The following is a 21604-nucleotide window of genomic DNA, read 5'->3' as shown; positions in this document are numbered from 1 at the left end:
GAAAAGCTTTTCAGAGCAGTTTTAGAGCACCATTTCTGTTGTAATCCGTTTATTTTGTCATGACAAAATAGATTAATTTTTTTTTCCCCCTCGCTCAGGTTTTGCAAGATATGGTTCCACCCAAGAAGCACCTGCTGCGCCACCAGCCTGCCAACGCCCAGATCGGCCTGATGGAGGGCAACACCTTCTGCACCACCCTGCAGCCCCGCCTCTTCACCATGGACCTCAATGTCATGGAGCACAAGGTCTTCTACACGGAGGTATGCTGGAGGCACAGAGCAAACTGACCTTTCAAAGCATGTTGATCATGACCAAACTAATTAGGATGATATTCAGTTTAGTTAGTTGTTTTTTTTTAAAATAAGATTTGTGTTTGTTTGTGCCAAGCTGTTGAACCTGTGTGAGGCCGAGGACGCCGCTCTGATGAAGCTCCCTTGTTACAAGAGCCTTCCCTCGCTGGTTCCTCTGCGTATCGCCGCCCTCAGTGAGTTTATCTCCCTGCCTGTTATTTGTCGCTTGCATGAGTTGATCATCATATAAAAGGTGAAGCAATCCTACAAAGCTGGCTTCTACTTTTTTTTTTTGGTTTGTTTGTTTTCTTATATTTCCTGTGTTGCTTTTGTGTTTGATTTTAATCGGATCAGAGTGTTATTATTGTCCTTTCTGGTTAGATGCCCTGGCAGCCTGCAACTACCTCCCTCAGTCGCGAGAGAAGATCATTGCAGTTCTGTTCAAAGCACTGAATTCCACCAACAATGAGCTGCAGGAAGCAGGCGAGGCGTGCATGAGGAAGGTCGGTGTGACATCTCTCGTACGAGTATCTCCACAGTTCCTGGGTCACAGGAGACACTTGTCAGACGTGAAGAGTCCCGGGAATGAGAAAGCCAGAAAGCAATTGTGATAAATAATCTTATTGCCTTTTTAAAACGGTAACATCCCGTTGCACCGTTTAGCGACGGCAAAAAACACAAAGGCATCAACTCTGTCAACAACAAACACTTTTGGATTAAGTTTGTGATGAGAATTTGTAACATTTAGTCAAACTACATTGTTTGATCTTGAGAAAGAATTCTCCTTTTTCCTCATGTACTGTCACAACCAGTTAAACTACGTTCATGCGAAGCCTCAGGCGATTCACTCAGAAGTGCTTTGTTCAAATGTATAGTTTAGAATATACAGGTATGGTTTTGACGTGGGTAAAACTCTGCACCCTGGTAATAATACCATCTTTGTACTATCCTCTCCCTCATTGGTATTTTTAAGCAGGTGTTTTTTTTTTTTCTTTTCTCCCCCCTTCAATTGATACGGAGGCGTTTTCTTGCCACTATCGATCACCTCCAAAGCTCCTACCATTGTTTTATCACTCACTTCAGCTGCGTCTTCCTTGGAGCCAAAAGCAGAGTTTGAGACCTGCAGCCATAACTTCTAAATGTGGATTAGTTTGTGTCCTCAAGCTCTGACCTGATCTCCACCGACCCCACCAGTAAATTTGGTTTGAACCATCCCTCCACCTGCATCGCGGTCGTTCCTTCCACCTTTTCAGTGCTTTAACTATAGTTATTCATTTCCTTGTTTTCTTTTGTCGTCCTCCTTGTTTCCTCCTCAGTCTTTCATCAGCATTACTCATGTCATTGGCCATTTTCGAGATCCTTTTGTTAATCTTCCCCTCATGTCGTCTCCCCGCCCTCTTCTCTTCATGTGGACCTCCCTCAGCTTGGTCACGCTCTCCCTGAGCTCGCCTCACCTCTATTCATCAAAGCATCCCCACTATCTTGGCCTCTATCCATCTGTTCCAACTTCTTTGTCCCCTTTCCTTTCTATTTCTGTCCTTAATTTTCTTTTCCCCTCCACCACGTCACTCCTTTTCAACATCCTGTGATTTTTTTTTTTTTGTCCTCTTCCTTTTCTCTTTTGCTATTTTCTGTTCTCTCCATTCTTTCATCTCTGCCCTGCGAGCACTAATGAGCGTTGCCATGGCTGGATCGATGCAGGATGGAGTGTTTGTTCTCGCTGCTGAGAGGAAAATGAATGTGGCTGCCATGCATCCCCCCCCTCCTCTTTGTCAGTGTTGAGGTGTGGGGGTGCGTCATCGGGGTTTGGCTGCAATGTGTGCTTGTTTACAGCCGTGCCCTCGTTTGAGTAGTCTTAGCTCTTTAATGGAGACACGAGGGGTAGTGAGCTGCTGGCGGAGCTTCAAAACCAGCCGCTGTAATGATGACGGAGAAATATGGATGGGAAGTTAAAATGATTATGATAACACATCGGGGGTGGGGGTGGCTTGGCTGAAATACAAGTCATATTTAATTATTGGAGTTGATGAACGACTCCTGTCAGATTTCTGTGAATCTGGTCTGTTGGTGTCTGTTAAAGTCTGGATCTTGAGAGACGAGGACCAGAGCTTGAATCACGTCTGTGGCCAGGTTCTCATGCTCGATCATTGTGGTTTTCTTTATCAGCCGTGTTCAAAACTGAACTACAAGAAATGTGATATAAGTGTACAATTAATATGGCAATCATTTTTCTTCCTGCAGTTGTCATCTTTCTCAGAAACACCCCCCCCCCCAAAAAAAGCCAATATCAGTCCGATAATTTTTGGTACCGTTATCTTGCGTCCCTAAATATTTTATTTAGGAAAATAAATGCATCCGTTTCTCCAGTTCAGTTCACCAGGACATCACAGGAAATACTTGAAGACCGATTGTCTCATATTTGTATGAATCAATATTTAATATCTACAGTTGCTACTTGAAAAACATTGTGGGAGTGTGCTTGGTCTATGAAATATCAAAAAAAAGTCATTCAACCGGAGAAACTTCAGCATATCACCTTTTCCCCGGTTGCAGTTCCTGGAAGGCGCAACCATTGAAGTGGACCAGATCCACACTCACATGCGCCCCCTGCTGATGATGCTCGGCGACTACCGCAGCCTGACGCTCAACGTGGTGAACCGCCTGACCTCCGTCACGCGCCTTTTCCCCAACTCCTTCAACGACAAGTTCTGTGACCAGATGATGGTGAGAAGCTGCGACCCGTTTCCTCCTCCGCTCCTTGCCTCAACATTCCCCTCTTATTTCACTCCGCCCATATCGTGGCATCAACCACACCTTTAAAAAACCAAAAAAACAAAAAAAAGATGATTAAAAATAAACAAGTGCTCTTAAATAAAGAGATCAGTCTGTTATAAAACAATACTTTTATTACTTTATCTCCAGAACTGTTTGATTTCAGGTTTACGAGCTCACTGAAGAACACACTACAGACTTTTATGCACAGAAGCACATCCAGCCGCTGCAGTAGCTTCTATTATCTTTATTAGTGTTCAACACTGACTCACTATGGTCCATTTCGGGATTTTTATAAGATCGCATGGCAATGGACTAGAGTTGGCTAAAGTGCTCACATTCTTAATTTTTTATGAACAGAAGTCTGCAACCCGCTGCTCTGGAGCCTTATATGTGGCTCTACAGCCTCTCTGTTGTGGCTCCCAGAAGGGTTTGTAAAATTATGTGGTAATAAAGATCTTTAATTACACACCAGACTCATTTTTAAAAGGACTCTTGTATCGTGGTTAAAAGGGATCTTAAAAAAAAAAAGGTAAAGGTAAAATACATCCAAAATATTTTAATTTGCTGAAGTTGCTGCAGGGGGAAGAAAAATGGTAAATACAGAAACAAAAAAAGTCCTTAAATTGATGACAAAAAAGCTAAAATGGCTTGAATCGATAAAACTGTTTAAGCCACAAAAAAGAATGAAAAACATTCAGATAAGACAAAAAAGAGGTAAAACCCAATTCATTAAAATGTTTTTAAAAACTATGGCCCAGCTGTTTTGACCTGCTCGTTTAGGCCACGACAAAGAAGGGAGAGACAAACGGAAGCTCAAGTTTTAAACTGATTTTACTTAACACAGCAAATTAAACGACAATCAAAGGAAAGTATGAAGTGTACCCCTCTATATTTTACTATTGAAACGTCAATACAACATAAGGCAGTTTTTGTAGATATGGCTAAAAACCCATGTTCTACAAGTACAGACACTTAGGTTAGAGTTAAAGTACAGATTCACCTCCTTTGGTATTTAAAAAAAGTACAGAATTCCCAAATTCATAGTACAGATATTTCAATTCAAAAACAGACGTCCTGAAAAAAAAAACTGCCGAGTTCAGTTACTGTGACAAGAATGTGTTATTTGACTGGCAGTTGTGACACAGGTACCTTAATCCATTTGAATTCATCTTAAAGCAACAAAGCCAGACGGGCTCATGTGGTTAATTTACACTGTGTGACAGTTGTGATTGTCAGCATCCTTTTATTTTCTATTACAGTTTAATAATGAATGGTTTGAGCCCTGAATTAAATTACTAGTTAAGAATTTGTTCACTTGGATCTCTTGAGTAAATACCGGCCTCTGTTGGTGTCAGCTTCTCCCTGTTGGGCTCAACAAATCTACACATAATCAGACGTGTGCTCTCGTCTCACTCATGTCTCTCTCTTTCTCTTTCCCAGCAACACCTGCGGAAGTGGATGGAGGTAGTTGTAATCACACACAAAGGAGGCCAGCGCAGCGACGGCAGTGTAAGTCAACAACGCTATCGACCCGGCCTATTGACCAATCGAATTACACATTTTAATCCTCCGCCGAAGCTCGAACGTGACTTTTGTTTTTGTCGGCCTCGCTTAAAATGCAGCACAGACACGTTCACGGCCAGCGGGTCAATACTCCTGCCTCAGTTTTTGTTCGGTGGGGCCGTTGTGCTAAATGGCACGCAGTCAGAGGGAGGAGGGGAATTACTCCTTCTCGTAGCATGTAGTCAACACCTTCACTGTGTGGCGTCCTCCCAGATGACTTGTGAGTGCCCATATTACAATCAATGATTAATTAGGCGCCAGGCAGGCGGTAGTGGGGTCCAGCACTGCGTCTCCTCATTATCTCCCCGACAGATAACCTTGTAAAGGCAAAGAAAAGGTGAGGGGGGGGGGGGGGGGCAGCAGCAGCAGCTGCCTTTCCCTCCTAGAAATGAAGCCAATTCCTTGCTCCCTTCCTCTTTATGCAAGTTCATCCTGACCATCACAAAATGGTTTGTTTAATTAGATGCAAATTGGCCTTTTGTCTCTGCCGCCCTCCAAATGGTGGTCTTTGTGCCTGTTGACAGCGAGGCTGCAGCGGCAGTCCGGCCAGGGTCAGGGAGTCAATTAGCTCAGCCTGATAAAGACGGGAAGAGGGGGAAGGCGACACGAAGAGGGACTGAACAAGATGCCGTGGAGACGAGGGGATTTTTTTTGACGAGGAGAAGCCGATGACGGAGGATAAGAACAAGTAGCCTCAATTTTGACAAACGGCGTCCACCCACAATGCAAACACCTCCGCTGGGTTGGTCCATTCTTGGCATCAGACACGTGCGTTTTCATTCTGATGCTGTGGATTCCATGTTGCTCGGCTCACATCCGCCGCCTTGTCATTTCACCAGTGGGGAGAGCAATTGTTCCCAAAAGTCCCCTGTAAAGGTCGCCGCTGTTCTCCTGTCCATTATCACCGTGTCTCATCTGCTCGTCCTCAATGAGAGACGGAGACAGACGCCTCACTGCCACACCAAAATGCACACATGCTCTTCTGCTGACTCTGATCATTGTCTCCCGTTCTGGTGCAGCCTGCGTTGGAGGGGGTTGAGGTGAGATTGTGACCCGGTGTTGCGCCCTCTGTTGGTGGCTTTTTGTCAGTGATTGAAACTTCTCTTCAACCAATGTCGTGCTGGTGAATTGAACCAATGTCGTGGTCGTGGTGAAGTTGCCCCTGTATCTCTGCATCCATGTGTCTGTGGTCATCTTCACAACTGTCATCCCAGCTCCTAATCTCACATTTAGCTTACAAATGTCTAATTCTCCTGTTTTCTCCTGTATCGTTGACCATGCACACAGTTCTTTGTGTTCTTCTCCAAATGTAATCCAAGAGCTCTGCACCTTTCCTGTCGGAGGTCGACACCTGAATATTTGCCGTTTTTTATTCAGCGGTTTAACTATAACCCATCCTCGTCTTCCCCACAGTGGCTGTCCGTCAAGACCTGCGTGTGTCAGATCCGATGTCGGCGTGCAGCTCATCAGTCCGGGAGTTTAATTCATGTCCTTCCTCCCTCTGCTGTCTTTCTCTCAATCTCTTCGTAGGAGATGAAAATCTGCTCTGCCATCATTAACCTTTTCCACCTGATCCCAGCTGCACCTCAGACGCTAGTCAAACCTCTGCTGGAGGTGGTCATGAAGACGGAGCGGGCCATGCTCATAGAGGTACCAGCACACACTTCATCGGAAGGCAAATGGAAATTAATAGTAGTTGATGAGCAGCTTTGTGGGTCAAACTCTAGCGTTTACGCACGTTACTGCCGCCACGTTTAAAGTAATAATAGTGAGAAGCATGCTGAGGACAAGCTACTAGTTATAGTAACCAAGTGAAGGGATAACATAATGAAGAATGAATGTCTTTATCTCCATCCATCTCAAAAAGCACATGTAACTCAGTCGGGGTACGCTATGAACACGTCCCGGGTCCATCAAAGTCAAATGGAATTAAATTTTCAGTTCTGCTCTACATATTTGACACACAGTGGAATTAAAATGTCATCTTGCATGCTCTCCTACAGCGGAGACACACGCCACCCCCAAAAATAAACGTAGAGACAAAATATATCACCCAAAATAAAGAATATAGGCATGAAAATAGTGCGACAAGATATAAAATGGAAGTAAAAAAAAAAAAAACAAAATTATGCAAAATCCAATAGATTGTAGCCTCAGGACAAGCTGCAATAGTGCCTGGATATGGAATGAGCATAATGTCCGCTGCACGAATCTAAAGGATGGCCGTTTTCACGGTTTTGAAACCAGATAACCTGCGATCAAAGTGTGTCAGACATTCAGGATGAAGGTGGCTGCTGCTGCTGCTGCTGCTGCAGCTTACGTCAACTGACTAACCAATAGAAATGCTGTACTGCTCAATGTGACACTGGCACTAAACCCAAATCGATGCTTTACGGCTGCAAAGACAAAAGATGTCAAAGAAACGTACGTGGGATGTAAACAAAACCTTTTTTGCGGGTTTAACTCTAAACACCTACATATCACAAGAGTGAAACTGTTCATTTTTCGTTATTTTCTTTTTCGAGATGGGCGGCGGATGCTAATGACGGTTTTTTTCTTCCCAATTCACGTCGACTCGCGTATATCGAGAGCTGCTATTCAACTTGTATGTTCATCAAGCAGTCTGCACACAACAAACTGCCCAAAGTTTGTTAGATTCGTGCCGTCCAGTGTCGTTTAAAATCTCAAAAATATAAGATCAGTCAGATGTGGGTGAAAATCCCAGCATGCAAGGGGAGAATAAGCAATCGTAAGTGCTAACATGACAATAATTATTAATATGACCAATTTCAATGTGTTGGATTCAGATTCTTTTATTTAAAGTTAATCAGTCATGTTTCATCCGTTTATTAAAAAGAATAAAAGTCCAGTTCACCCATGAATCTGCGATTCAATCCTGGCTTTGACTTTTCCAATGCCACTCTGATGCTGATAAATGAGTCAGAAAATCCTTGACTGCTTTCCCACTTGCAACTGGAGAGGATTCTTATATTTAATGGTGATTTTATTGCTCCAGAAATTGAACGTATGCCATCCTGACTTCCCACTGCTGTGTGGGAGGAAGGATTTTATTGAGAGAGAAAGAGGTTAGTCTTACTTAATTGGTACAATAAAGGAGAGGGAAAAAAGACGCCGAAAGATGAAATGAACAGCAGTAAATCTGCAAAGTGTCTGTGACATAACCGAAGACCTTTTTTTTAAGCTAAAGACGTTTCTGCACAGCGAGTTCACGTCATGCTTTTCTGCCTGAAATCTCCCGCTGAAGAGACGGATATTCAATACCAACCTTTTCCAGGAAAGTCTTCCTTTGCGAACCTTGCCTTGTTTTGTGAAAATCCTTTTTTCTTCTTCTTCTTCCTCTTTGTCTTCTTTACACCCTCCCTCCCCCCCCCCCCCCCCCCCCCCCCCCCCCCCCCCCCCCTCATTAATTTGTCTCGCGCCAGGCTGGCAGTCCATTCAGGGAGCCCTTGATCAAGTTCCTGACGCGTCACCCGTCTCAGACGGTGGAGTTGTTCATGATGGAGGCGACTCTCAACGACCCCCAGTGGAGCCGCATGTTCATGGTCAGACAAGAACGGCTCTAAGTCACACTCTTTTCATTAGAATATTTGACATTTAGGTGAGATGTATCACCCCTGTGTCATTTTCCGATCTCTGTATGATTCTATGTTGTGCTTCTTCAAATTCTGGTGTCGAATTGTGTGTATTTTTCATATATGCAGCCTAGGTGAGAGGTCAGGAACCACATGTGGCGGCTCCCTGATAGTTTCTGAAAAGTATTTGTGTTTCAGGCCACACTGAATGTCAGAAATGGTCTAATCTTGGCTGAAAACGGCAAAATAAACCGAGACGTCCAGAATAGCTGTGATTGACAAATGTATACAACTGCTTAAACTAATTATAAATGATGAACAGTGAAAAGGGTTGAACTAATATGAGGAAAACCGAGGACAGAGGGGTTCTTTTCCAGGGAAAGAAAAGAAAGGGAAGACAAAATCAACTAAAAAGTAGTGATGGAAAAGGAAACATAGCTAGTATAGCATTTAAATAACGAAGGAAGAAGCATGAAAAAAACTCCCAAAAATCTGGCGACAAGAGGTACATAATTTTTTTTAAATATATCTTAAATTGTACCTTTATGAATGTAACCTAAATTTTAATTTCTAAACCTTTTTAAGGTGTTTTTTTTTTTCTTAATTCCAGAGAATTGACATGTTTTGTGGCTCCAGACGGATTAGATTTGGTGGAAAATGCGACAAGGTCATCTTTTGGTCACACGGCCATGTTGGTTTTGTTCAGGAAGGTCATGTTGTTGAAAGACGGAAGTGCGACTCAGTTTAAAGTTTTGTCTGACCACAACAGTCTGATGTCTCCTCTCTTCTGGAGCAGCCCAAACACACCGTGGGGAGTTACTGGGGTTTTTTTTTTACATGCAGAGTTTCTTGAAACACAAAGACGCCAAACCACTCCGGGATGTCCTGGCCTCCAACCCCAACCGCTTCGTGCCGCTGCTGGTTCCCGCCGGCACTGCAGCGACGGTCCGACCCGGCTCCCCGTCCACCACCACCGCCAGGCTGGACCTGCAGTTTCAAGCCATCAAGGTACGGAGCAGTTCTTTCTCTTAAGATTCTCACTTGGTAAAATCCTCTTTTTCTTTGCCGCGCTCAATAAAACAGTTGGCCCTTCATCCAGTTAACATAACTTAACCCCCCCCCCCCCACTTCCCGTCTGTTCAGATTATCAGCATCATCGTGAAGAACGACGAAGGCTGGTTGGCGGGGCAGCACTCCCTGGTCAGCCAGCTGAGGAGAGTGTGGGTCAGCGAGGCCTTCCAGGAGCGACATCGCAAAGACAACATGGCCGCCACCAACTGGAAGGAGCCCAAGTTGCTGGCCTACTGTTTGCTAAGCTACTGCAAGTACGTAGTTCTTCTCCTGCTATTTCCACGCTGGAAAGCCTTGTTGTACATGGGCCATTACTTTGAAATTAACCGTGTTGCCAGCGGAGTGTGAAACCTGATGACCAAAATGACCCCCCCCACCCCCGGGTGTTATTTTGAGGCGTTCGCCAGGCGAGCACGTCAAGCTAATGATGATGATATCCAAAGTTAGTTCAGTCTTTATTGTATAAAGTTGAGCAATTTTAAGGGAATAACATTCTGATTATAAATGACCTTCTCTTCTCAGACTGCTGGAACACACTTGGTGCTTTAGACATTAGACACATGTTTGTTTGTTTTTTCGGACTATGTAATTATCTCAGAGCAGTCCAGCTTCTAATACATGAGTGTTCGTCTTTTCAACAGCTTTTTCAAGAGTTTATGCAGAAAGAATACAGAATGGCTATCTACCGTTGTTTTGCACACGGTCATTGTTGTGGATGTGAGATGCATCTCATTCCATCTCCCCCCCCCCCCCCCCCCCCCCCCCCCGTCTCACCAATAGGCGCAACTATTCAGAAATTGAGCTGCTGTTCCAGCTGCTCCGGGCCTTCACTGGTCGCTTCCTCTGCAACATGACTTTCCTCAAGGAGTATATGGAGGAGGATATTCCCAGAAACTACTCCATCGCCCAGAAACGTGCCCTGTTCTTCCGCTTTGTCGAGTTCAATGACCCCCACTTCAATGACGAGCTTAAAGCGAAGGTATGTACACGGGCGAGCGGGGCGGGGAAACTCCATTTATGACTGTATGGCTCATCGGCTCGAATTCTTCCAGTTACTTTTCCAGCGCTGTGAACATTCTTGTAAAATTAACATTGATGTGCTGTCTAGAGGTGGAAGACTGCTTTCCCATTAACACACTGAAGACTGGTGGCAGCCACGAGCAGTAGTACAACGCAGGGAGATCAGAACAATGGCAAATGGTGTACTTATGTAATTGGTATCCCAACAGTGCTGGGATTCTTTACATGTTCATTTCTACGTTGAGAAAACATGCCGCGTTTATTCTGGACCGACGTGTATTTAAATATTCTCAAAGGTTGCCTGTAAATTCCCGACGGTCTCTCAGTCCGTCAGCAGCCTGATGGATTGCTGCCTTGCTCAGGTGTCGCCCCTCGTGTGTGTGTGTTTGCGGCAAAAATATAAAAATTTTTTAGTTTTGTTTGAGCAGATTAAATTATTTAAGTTTTACAAGTTGCTTTTGGTAATTTCTGGCTTTAAGAAGTCGTAGTGATTACAACCTTAAACATGGTCACTTGGAACGGATTGTTTTCCAGTTGAAGAGGAAACTTTTTTTTTTTCCCTGGACATTACGTGATTATTATTTTTCGGATCGTCGTTTAGACATCAGGTGGGAATAGCGAATGGGTGTAGTGCAAAACTTACCTTCAGCCCAGCCTTTTAAAATCTGAGTGTTTTGTTCCATTGTGTTTGCGTCGAGGATTACCTGGAGCTGCAGCATTTAACCCTGGTTACTATCGAGGCAGCTTTTCTTCTTTACCAAGCACAGAGTGGATGTTGTATTTATAAGACTGGGCGGCTTCCAGCTTACTGGTTAGTCTTGTATATCCTTATAAATATATATATATATCCTTATAAACATCTGTCCATCCATCCATCTATCTTCTATACCGGGTTATTAAAGTGGGTTTCATGTGCTGCTGGAGGTGATTGAAGCGGATTCACATCGACGCCACAACACAGACATTAATTGATTGGCGCCTTCAATCAGCCACATCCTAGATATTCAAAGAAAAGTAGCACTGACTTCTTAGACTTTTTGTAAGCGTCCTACCCTGGGTGTTTTTTCTGTGTCCTGGGCTTGGTGCCTGCTGGGACCATGTGGGAAACGCAGCATTTAGGGACCCGATCCTCCTGACTTTTATGGTTGGTGTGTTTTTGTAACAGAAGTTCCTGTGATTGAGTGAGGAAGGTCATTTTGTCTGGTTCTGGACCCTCAGAGGCTCACAGATGAATGCCTCCGTCCTCTCTACCTGACCTGCTGCTGCTGCAAGCGTTACAGTCATTCAGGCTGCTTTTTAATTAAGCTTGCTCACTGGCGCACGCACGCACACACACACACACACACACACACACACACACAGCTGTAACAGGCACATAGCCTGGCACAGAGGAGCAGCGGCACTGCTGTTAAGTACAAACGGGTCAGTGGGGAAGGCCCGCCCCGGCTCACAGTGGCACACTGCCAAATGGCTGCGTGGAAGAAACACACAACTGTACACACGCATGCAGACACACACGGAGCTGCCAAGTCCACTCCTGAACCCGAGGACATGCCGTGTTGTTAGCGGTGGCGTTCACTCTACCGCTCATCATGCATTACTTCACCGGCATATGGACCGCGAGCCTGAGAGACACAATGAAGGCAAAGGCGTGAAGCCAGCCAACTCATTGTTCTGCATCTCTTCTGGCACAAATCCTGCATTGTAAATTCCTTTTTTTTTTTTGTGCGGAGTAGAGTTTTGTGCCCCCTCGCTACCCCCACATCAGAAATCCACTCTATTGTTGTTTTTTCCTTAATTGCCCTCTGCTGGTGAGCAGCAGATGCTCGCCGTGCGGCCGAGGCGCAGACACACATGGGCTGAGAATGGCTTTTGATTGGTGTGTGAGTGATGTCGCCGAGATGGAGAGTGGGAGTTGCCTCCATTGACAGTTAAATAGTTCCCAGCAGCATCTATCACACGAGCGTTGGAGAGGATTTCCACTTCTTACGTTGCGTCGCAAAGATCCAGGAGAATCTTCCCCTTTGAGCGAGCACAAAGAGTGTGTCAGAAGTAAGAGAGAGACGGCGGCGGTGAATCATCCCTAGAAGCTCAGACTGACCTCATGCTGCCGCCGTGTTGCTCCTTTCTGTTTTACCCAAACACTTCTTACACTTCTGTTCGGGGATGGATCTCATACAGACAAGCAAGCAAACAAATGTATGACATTTATGGAGCACAGTGCTTCTGTTTCCCAGCCTGCTTTTCTGCTCTTCTTGTCGACATGGTGAAGAACCGCGTCGCTGAAACTTTCAGCAGCATCACAGTCCGTCTACATGCTGCGCCGTCACCGTGTCCTCGCACGAGTCCACTCAAACTGTGTGTCAAGTTCAAACACTTGCTTTTGTCATGACGGTGCATTTCATACATTCCCTTTGTTATTCAAATGTGATTGAAATGATTTGTGCAAGTGAAACTTCTGGACAAAAACACCATTTTTGTGAAAAGAACTCCCGTGTGGCTTTTTGCTGCAAAAATGTAATTGTTTTTTTTTTTTCGTTTGTTTGTTTTTTCAGATAAGATTCACATTGATTTGAGACTTACTTTGTTTTTTTTATGGGGGGGGGACATGGGAACAGAGAAAATTACAAAGTTGAAGCTTCCTATATTTTTTGTGAAGGCACACTATCCCCAATAGATATTTAAAGATGTTTTTGATATATTTAAAATCACTGAGAAATATCAGTGCCATGTTTTGATATTGTGCAGTTATAAATATCGGCACCCACCTTTTCACTGGTTGTCACTTTGAGATCCGAGTCTTGGTGGGACTGCAGCGTCCGCCCACTCTTCTTCTTCTGGAATGGCAGCAGGAGTTAAGATCCTGTGTCGTGCTGCAAAGCAAGACACAGACGCGTTCAGAAGCAGATCATCGACGGCTTTTCAAAACTGTGCCGTTAACGTACAGTGAATGAATTAATGGGACGAGATCACAGTGCAGTGCAGAATGCTGAGTATTTTCTTTAGTGTTTTCATTGCCTAATCTCATGTGTGCTGGTGAGGCCGTCAGCCTCTGGTGTGCATTGCGCCGAGTGTGCGTGAATAATGTGCTAATGGAGTAGTTGGAACATATGCTGAGCGACGCCCCGTCCGTCCCTGTGATGGATTGAATTGGGCTGTGCATTAATAGATAGCAGCTTATTTAATAATTACAGTCGTTGGCTCCATTGTGGTTGGATTATTCTGCATTTTACCGACTAATCAAACCTTTATTCACAACCTCTACAGGTTTCGGCAATGTGATTATGTTTTGTTTTTTTGTGCTTTATATGCAGGGGTTACATAAGAGAACAGACTTGTTTCCGTCCAATCTCACAGCTCAAGGAATTTAAATGAACATTATTATGAGTCACATTTTGACATTGCGATGCCCCAAGTCTCCTTTGGCTTTGATCTCTGCTTGTTCTCTCTAATGAACCAAAGTTTGTTCCTTCGCCAGGTTCAATCAAAAAGCCCCGAGTCCCGTTGATTTTTCAAAAAGACTTTTGGCGAGATTAGTATTTCATCACTTAATTATATGCCGCTGAGAGTGTGCAGATTTTTTTCTTTAATGCAGCGTTTGAAAGACCACGCCAGGTGATCCCACTGATTAGCGTCTCCTTTCTTCACGGCGAGCCCTTTCTTCTGAGAACTTTCCAGTAGGGAGTTATTGAAAGTTCCAACATGTTTTTAGGCAGTGTGAGGTTGTGCTTTCTCATGTCGTTTTCATATGTGTTGTTTTTCTTGTTGTGAAGGTTCTGCAGCACATCCTGAATCCAGCCTTCCTGCACAGCTTCGAGAAAGGGGAAGGCGAGCAGCTGCTTGGGCCGCCCAATCCTGAGGGAGACAATCCTGAAAGCATCACCAGTGTTTTCATCACCAAGGTACATACATGCAAACGTCTTCTTTTGTTTCTTTGCATCGAGTCATCTGATCTCTCTGAGTATTAATCAATAGCTTTGCATCTCAATTTGCCTCTGATTTCATTACCCACTGTGTTTTTTCCTCATAATGCCCTCTCAGGCTCACACCTCTCCACACTCTGTCATCATCAACTTAGTCTGATTCTTCCTCTCTTATGGCCTCTGCATAATACTTTACTACTTCGTTGTTGTCATTTTCTCCTGCTCCTGCACCATCTGTCCATGTTTTTTCTGTCTTGCGCACAGAACCCACTCAGTCCTTCTCCTCCCATCACACTTTATTCATCAGTCCTGTTATAAATGTCACAGTGGAACCATGATAAAGGTCAGCGTGTTTGTTTGTGCTGCGGTAGATCTCATTTCTGACTAACACCAGTCCTAATGGCCACTAATGTAATGGCTCCTCAACAGTCTGGTTAAAACTCATTTCCTCTCCTACCTCACTCACAATTTTCTGTCCTATCTTTTTTTAAAATTTTTTATCTCGCCTAAAGAGAATTCATGTGATTTTGATTTTGATTGGGAAAATGTATGAGGGTTTTGAAACGTGTGATGGTCTATTGCAGTGGTCTGCAACTCCATAATGGCTCCTATAAACTTCTTTTTTTTTAAATTACATTCTTTATTTTATTATCACACCCAAAGCGTTCTCAAAAGGACTTTTGAGTCATAAAAAGCAAGTCAAAGCAGAAAAAAACCCCAAAATGTAATGAGATGTCAGCTAAAGTATATGAACTATGTATCCTCGTTGTAAAGGTTTAATCTACTATTGCGTTGTGCATCGGCATTGAAAACGATAGGCAGGAGTTCCGTAGACTGATTCTTTGTTTCTTTCTTGTGTAAGTGCAGAAAGACTTTTACTGACCTCAGTTAGCTGAATTCAGCGATGATTCTGGCGACGCTGACGGCTCTCGATGGCTGTTGGTGTTGTACACACTGACATTCACCCCCACCAGCAGTTTAGGCATCTCTTTGGACTTGAAATACTTCACGCATGCGCATGGAGGTCATGCAAACTTCACATAAAAGTATCCTGAGCCCATGAAACCCATGAAGTATATCACTACCTCGAACAAGTTTATTTAATTATTCTTTAAGTCAGTGATATCAATGACCCATTGAAATGTGAGTGCAGTGTGAAGCATAAGCCGAGTGAGTGTTTCAACACCGCTTCTCTTCAATCCCACTCCAAGGTCCTGGACCCAGAGAAGCAGGCCGACCTGCTGGACTCGCTACGGATCTGTCTGCTGCAGTTCTCCACCCTGCTGGTGGAGCACGCGCCGCACCACATTCACGACAACAACAAGTCGCGCAACAGCAAGCTGCGGCGCCTGATGACCTTCGCCTGGCCGTGCCTGCTGCCAAAGGCCTGCGTGGATCCCGCCTGCAAATACAGCGGACATTTGCTTCTGGCCCACATCATTGCAAAGTTCGCCATTCACAAGAAGATTGTCCTCCAGGTGGGTGGCAATAAATGGAGGAGGCTGGTGGGGCGTGGAACTGTCAAACAGCTGGTCTGGAAATACACGGAGCTCTCGGAACAAAACATTAAAATCACTTTGAAACAATAAGGAATTATAGCATCTGATATAGATAGTGTGAGGACCATCTGAGATAAGAAGGTGCAGATTTGTGAAATGGCTTCCTGGAATGAAAAAAACCATCAGAAAAACACTTCAACCGTGTTGCTTTGAACAGTGAAATGTTTGATTTTATCCCCCCGCAGACTCTGCATTTCCAAAAAAAAAAGAATTCAAATGAGAGGGTTTTTTTTCCATAAAAGATGTCTGCCTTTTGAGCAGCTGCTGATAGTCGAGAGGAAACCTGAAATGAAAATCTGTTTGAATCAGTTCGGCAGTGATTTTTGTATTTGGCTGAATTAGCTTCCACGGGACCAAATCTGGTTAACAAATGCTGAATGAAGCCTGTGGCCAACCTCCCATTATCCACAGTCCTGCTGCATTCAACCAGAATCGAATAAAATAACCTGGTGCGTACAACCTTAATCATCTTAAATGATCCAGAAACACTCTCTGTGGTGTCAAACTCATTTTTAGATCAACACAACTTGATTTATGTAAAAAAAATAAATAATTGAAAGTATTGACTGAAACGTTGGGTTTTGATCAAAACGTTTCTGTAACCCAGAGCTCTGCTAAATTCACAACATCTCGTGTGTTTTTGATGAAAATATCGAGCGTGTGTCTGAAAATCTTGCACTCAGTGAAGTGTTTAAAAAAAAACAAAAAACCCAACATACTGCAAGTGGTCATCAGGTTATCATAAGAACTAGCCAGAGTCTGTGTTCAAATGAGACTGTATGTGTGCTCTGTGTAGGTCTTCCACAGCTTATTGAAGGCTCACACAATGGAGGCCCGGGCCATCGTCCGCCAGGCCATGGCCATCCTGACGCCCGCCGTGCCGGCTCGCATGGAGGACGGCCACCAGATGTTGACCCACTGGACTCGGAAAATCATTGTGGAGGAGGGACACACCGTGCCACAGCTGGTGCACATACTGCATCTCATCGTACAGCACTTCAGGGTGAGCCGATGCAGCCTGCCGGGGCTCCTCCTCCTGTCAAGTCATTGCTATTGAACGGGAAGTCCAGTGGCTTCATGTTGATCTCAGACGGATGTTTAACTTTGAGATTTCCAGAGGGTTCACTGCAGTCTGTCTGGACGAGCGCATCGCTGGCTGGTCCAAGGTTTCTTATGGGATCTATTCGAGTTACAGCAGTGCCTGAGGGCAAAGAGGCCCGTGTCAAATTACAGTGCAGCTCTCGAAGCTGCTCGCCGTCGGACTCTGTGTTGTTATACAGATGCTCCCTGAGAGTGAACACAGAACAAGAAAAGAAGATAACTGAGGGTGTTTGAGGACGGAGAAAGTGAGGTGTTGAGCAAAGTGAGAAAATACATAAAGACAGAGGGTTGAGTCATTTGTGAATCGAGATTTGCTGCATTAGTGGGTTGTGAGAACGTCTAAAACCTGAGAAGTGGACATTAATGTACCTGAAGGTTAGTTTAGAGTTTATTCACAGCCGTTTCTTCTCGGCTCACTGTAGCGTGTTCACTTTGGAACACGGCGGAGGAGCTAATTCTGCTGATAATTTGAGTGCCCTAAATTACATGACACCTCTTTACAGTCTTAATAGGAAGAAACATCCTTATTAAAAGTCGGGGTGTCTCATAAGGCCCAGTTAATACTGTTTATGAGAGTCGGACCACTTCAGTTTTGAAAAGCCTAGAATTTGCCTTGAATGCCTGTGTGTGTGTGATCAGCGCAGCCAGAACGTGTCTCATCCCCGGACAACTGCAGCAGTGAAAGCTCATCCCTCGTTTGGCTCCCCTCCCTCCCAAAACTTTAATACGCTTTGGCCGTCGCTCGCTTCAGCCCGTGTTTGCCGCCTTGACAGTTGGAGTCGGGTCTTTTAGCAGAAGACTGACATTTTGCTGGGCTGCTGCTCCGTCTCGCTGACAGGCTGCTCTCACTGGGCCAGATGACTAATCTAATGTAATCACATCAGCATAATTACACTGGGGAGGAGATAATGACAGGCAGATGAGAGACTTTGCGTGTGCGTGTGTTTGATAAAGGAATAGAGGGTTTGTGTGCACATGTGATGGACGGGGCTCAGCCACTCCGTGGTTCGTGGGCACGTGAAGTCCTGCTCTCTCCACTGTAATTACCCTCCGTGTGAGAAGCGTTAATATTCTTTGACACCGACAGAAGCCCTCAGATAGACATCTCATCTCTTGCCGCTTTGTCTGCACACGTGTTTGAGGGTCCCCCGTTCGGTTTTGGAGGCTAAGTGACTCTTGAGTGCAGCACTCGAGTGTGTGAATGCTGAGGGCTAAGTGTGTGTCATCATGTCCTTGAGACTGACTGAGAATATGATGTCAGTTTGCCTGTTGTGATTCAACCTCTGAGTGACTGAACGCTCATTTTAACGTCAATACGTGTTCTGTCCCCCAAAATCAAGAGCAACTGAAATGTGCATTTACTATAAGTTAATGCAATGGCTGTTGCCTCACTTATTTATTAATTTTTTTTAGTGATGTATTGGGCAATTCCTTTTTTTTTAATGCTGGGGTGATGCGTTTACATAAATACATTTATTTGTAAGAGATGATGATGTCGTCCGGTCAATGTGGCGTCAGCGATAAAAGCACGGGCGGAGAACGCGCTAACACATCAGTCGCTGTGGGTGACACAACGGACATTTTGAGTTTGTTTATTACACAAACTCAACAGCTGACAAACTTCGGTTCCGTAAAAGCGCCGTTGACTGGAGCGTGGAATGATATGTAGGGCACAAGGGCATCATGAAAACGCCACAATACCTGCATTTTATTAGTTAAAAAAAAAAAAAACCAATGTGAACATTAGCGTCAATCAGCCAACCTTTGGCCTCTTGTCAACTATTGTCTCGTAGCTGCAATCAGCCGATTAAATCGTCCAGTCGATTAACTGTTTGGGCCATAATCACAACACTGATGATCTGCGCAGGCACACTGATTGATTTCTTGCCACATGAGCCATCAGACGATTGGAATCTTAAATAGATTTGTTTAAAGTAATTTTCCAGGAAAGGCACACGAGAATTCTGCAGCTTTTGATGTGCATGGGTTGTTGTCTGTCAGGTGATTGAGCAGAAACACTAAATTGGATCTTCTACAATTCAAATCAACCAAACTCGTGTTTAAACTTCAGCTTTTTTTTTTTCTGGAAGCCCCCCCCATAGTGTGCATTTTTTTAATTTATGGCAACACAAGCTAATTTTTGAGAACGTCTGAGCATCTGCTTTTTGCATGGAGCGTTGATTCCCGTTGCGAGTCACCCAGATAAAAATGAAAGAAAGCGAATTGTGCGCCTCGAGTCACAGTGACGTCGCATTGAGAAGTTCTGCACAAACCCTCATGTCGTCTGTTTGGCCTTAGTGGCCATCCTTGTGCTTGTTCGGCTGATTTCCAACCGCCACCGGCATCAACGTCCATCTGGAGCTCGAGGAGGAAAGGAAATGCGGTTTGACAGCTTGTGTTTGGAATGGCAACATGGCCACGGCCTTTGTGAGATAGATATGCTCCATGGCTGCTGATACTGTGCTGAATCCCTGCCGGGTTGACGTGGGCATGTTCACCCATTGTTGTTTTGTGAAGTTTCACTCTGCGCCGTTCCCCTCCCAGGTATACTACCCAGTTCGCCACCACCTGGTGCAGCACATGATCAGTGCAATGCAGCGTCTGGGCTTCACCCCCAGCGTGACCATCGAGCAGCGGAAGCTGGCTGTGGATCTGGCTGAGGTGGTTATCAAGTGGGAACTGCAGAGAATCAAAGACCAGCAGGTAACCAGAACATTTCCACTTCTGGGGATGCATGTTTTCTAAAGGATTGTTTCGCAGGGGCGTGTTTTTCTATGGACCGGAGACGCTGGTTAATTTCAGCGATCAAAACACTTTCCCAGTCATATTCTGTAGATGTGCAGGAGTCATGGACGTCGCCTCATGTTTCAGTCCGCACGCACTCCTGGTTTTTAACCGACGGCCACGTCTCCCGTCTGTTCTGGTCACAACAGCCGGAGTCGGAGGCCGACGTGGCGCCTGCCGGTGAAGGGCCGAGCGGCGCGGCTGTGAAAAGAGGACTGTCGCTGGACGCCACCGCCGCCGCCGCCGGGCAGGACGTCAAGAGGTTCCGCACAGCAGCCGGCACCGCCTCCACGGTGAGCTCAACCCCCCCCCCCATTACCTCCTACCTTCAAAGTACCTGCCGGCTGTCCTCGTCTTCGCCGTCTCTTCTGAGTGGTTGGAGAACATTTTCAGAGCGACTGATCAGACAGACATTTTTTATTTTTTTTTTTACCAGTAATTTATTTAATGTGCTTGAGGAAAGAAAGGATGCCAAGAGGAGACGACAGCAGGGCGGCAGCTTCTTGCCTTGCAGCAGTACAGCAGCCTCTTATTTGTTTCACCCGGTGTCCCACTGTGGCCTGTTGTTTTTGACGTCTCAAGAACTGGATGAAATTTCTTCATTCCCCCGAGGCGTCTGGCTAATTTACACAATAGTGTCTCTTTAATAACGCCCTACCTCCTCTTTAGGCTGTTCAGATAAGTTAAGCATTGTTTGAATACTTAAAAATGAGTTGATATGATGGTGTCATATTCAGGTTTTTATTTTGTTTTGTCTTTTTACTTCCCGCCTCTTTTCTGGGATTCTGGGACCCAGGTTTTTGTCCTTCCCCTTTTTCTTTTGCCGGATTTCCAGCGTTTAACTCGTCCCACACCGTCGGGGGCATGTACACAGAGCGTACGGAAAATTCAGGAATAGTGTGTCGTGTCTCTTGTTGAAACATACTGTGAAAGACTGGGCAGTCAAAGCAGGTGAGATTTTGGTAAAACAACAAAAAAACCCACACAAAATGGAGGGGATGTGAGTCAGCAGGCACACACACATTTCATCTGAAGTATTGATTCACTGATTTGAACCTGAGCCAGCTGTTGGTGTAACAAATATTAACAGACGGTGGAAAGTCAAGCTGATGATTTTTAAGCTGCCCGGTTCATGTTGGTTAATAACTGTCAATGAATCATAAGTGCAGACTTCTTTGTGCAGCAGTGGAAGTTAAAAATCCTTTTTAACTCAATGCCGGCAGTGTTCTGATTTTATGCTTTCCCCTCCGATCTGACTGCTGAACGTTTCTACACCCAGGTGTTTGGCCGCAGCCAGTCCATGCCCGGTACGGAGACCATGCTGACCAAACCCGTCGAGAAGCAACACACGGACACTGTGGTGAACTTCCTCATCAGGATTGCGTGCCAGGTAGGCCCACCACCAGAAACACGCCCCCCCCTCCCGACGTCCATCATACACACTTCAATGCACACAGATGACGCCAGCTCTGCCATCTATTGTGGCTGCAAGGAAGGACCGTTCCAAGCGCCTAGTCAGGTGAGCGCTGGACGCACTAAAATAAGAAACGCAGACGACGCAGTCCTGTGTGCTTCCTCTCGGAGCTGTCCCTTGGTCTGGTGGCAGCGCTAACCTTGGTTCTATGCCCAAAATAGACCGCTTGGATTTCACTCACCTTGACTTTTGCTACTTTCTTTTGAGGCCAAACTTCATTCTCACTGCCCACCCGACCGTCTCTATTGAATATAGCCTTCCGTGCAGCCGCCGGGGATCACTCGGCGCTCACGGCCCGGTCTATGGGAACATAATCTTTTCTTTGTGCCCCACTTGATAACAGTGCATTGTGATGCCAAATTGATCCCTGTAGAAAAATTCTATGTTTTCTATAGCCGGAGGGATTACCATCAGCCAAAGGACACTGCACCTAAAGCTGATAGTGATGCAT

General features: G+C 45.1%; 1 protein-coding gene across 4 annotated transcripts in view; it reads left to right on the top strand.

Annotated features, from left to right (window-relative positions):
• The window catches only part of trrap (transformation/transcription domain-associated protein), an 84124-nt gene that overhangs the window by 17471 nt on the left and 45049 nt on the right, over nucleotides 1–21604 (top strand). For 2 of the 4 annotated variants that reach the window (XM_080517825.1, XM_080517824.1), the window contains exons 26-42: nucleotides 99–260; nucleotides 388–484; nucleotides 672–793; nucleotides 2844–3014; nucleotides 4506–4574; nucleotides 5648–5668; nucleotides 6159–6278; nucleotides 8072–8191; nucleotides 9065–9229; nucleotides 9365–9546; nucleotides 10073–10271; nucleotides 14086–14214; nucleotides 15447–15713; nucleotides 16591–16797; nucleotides 19440–19598; nucleotides 19829–19972; nucleotides 20959–21069. In XM_080517825.1, the coding sequence (XP_080373951.1) occupies nucleotides 99–260; nucleotides 388–484; nucleotides 672–793; nucleotides 2844–3014; nucleotides 4506–4574; nucleotides 5648–5668; nucleotides 6159–6278; nucleotides 8072–8191; nucleotides 9065–9229; nucleotides 9365–9546; nucleotides 10073–10271; nucleotides 14086–14214; nucleotides 15447–15713; nucleotides 16591–16797; nucleotides 19440–19598; nucleotides 19829–19972; nucleotides 20959–21069 (2445 nt within the window). The remainder of the gene's footprint in view (nucleotides 1–98; nucleotides 261–387; nucleotides 485–671; nucleotides 794–2843; nucleotides 3015–4505; nucleotides 4575–5647; nucleotides 5669–6158; nucleotides 6279–8071; nucleotides 8192–9064; nucleotides 9230–9364; nucleotides 9547–10072; nucleotides 10272–14085; nucleotides 14215–15446; nucleotides 15714–16590; nucleotides 16798–19439; nucleotides 19599–19828; nucleotides 19973–20958; nucleotides 21070–21604) is intronic. The other 2 variants (XM_080517823.1, XM_080517822.1) reach the window with 1 other exon arrangement.

The sequence above is a fragment of the Blennius ocellaris genome, assembly GCF_963422515.1.
Source record: "Blennius ocellaris genome assembly, chromosome: 21".
NCBI classification, from domain to species: Eukaryota; Metazoa; Chordata; class Actinopteri; order Blenniiformes; family Blenniidae; genus Blennius; species Blennius ocellaris.
This window is presented reverse-complemented; position numbering and strand designations above follow the sequence as displayed.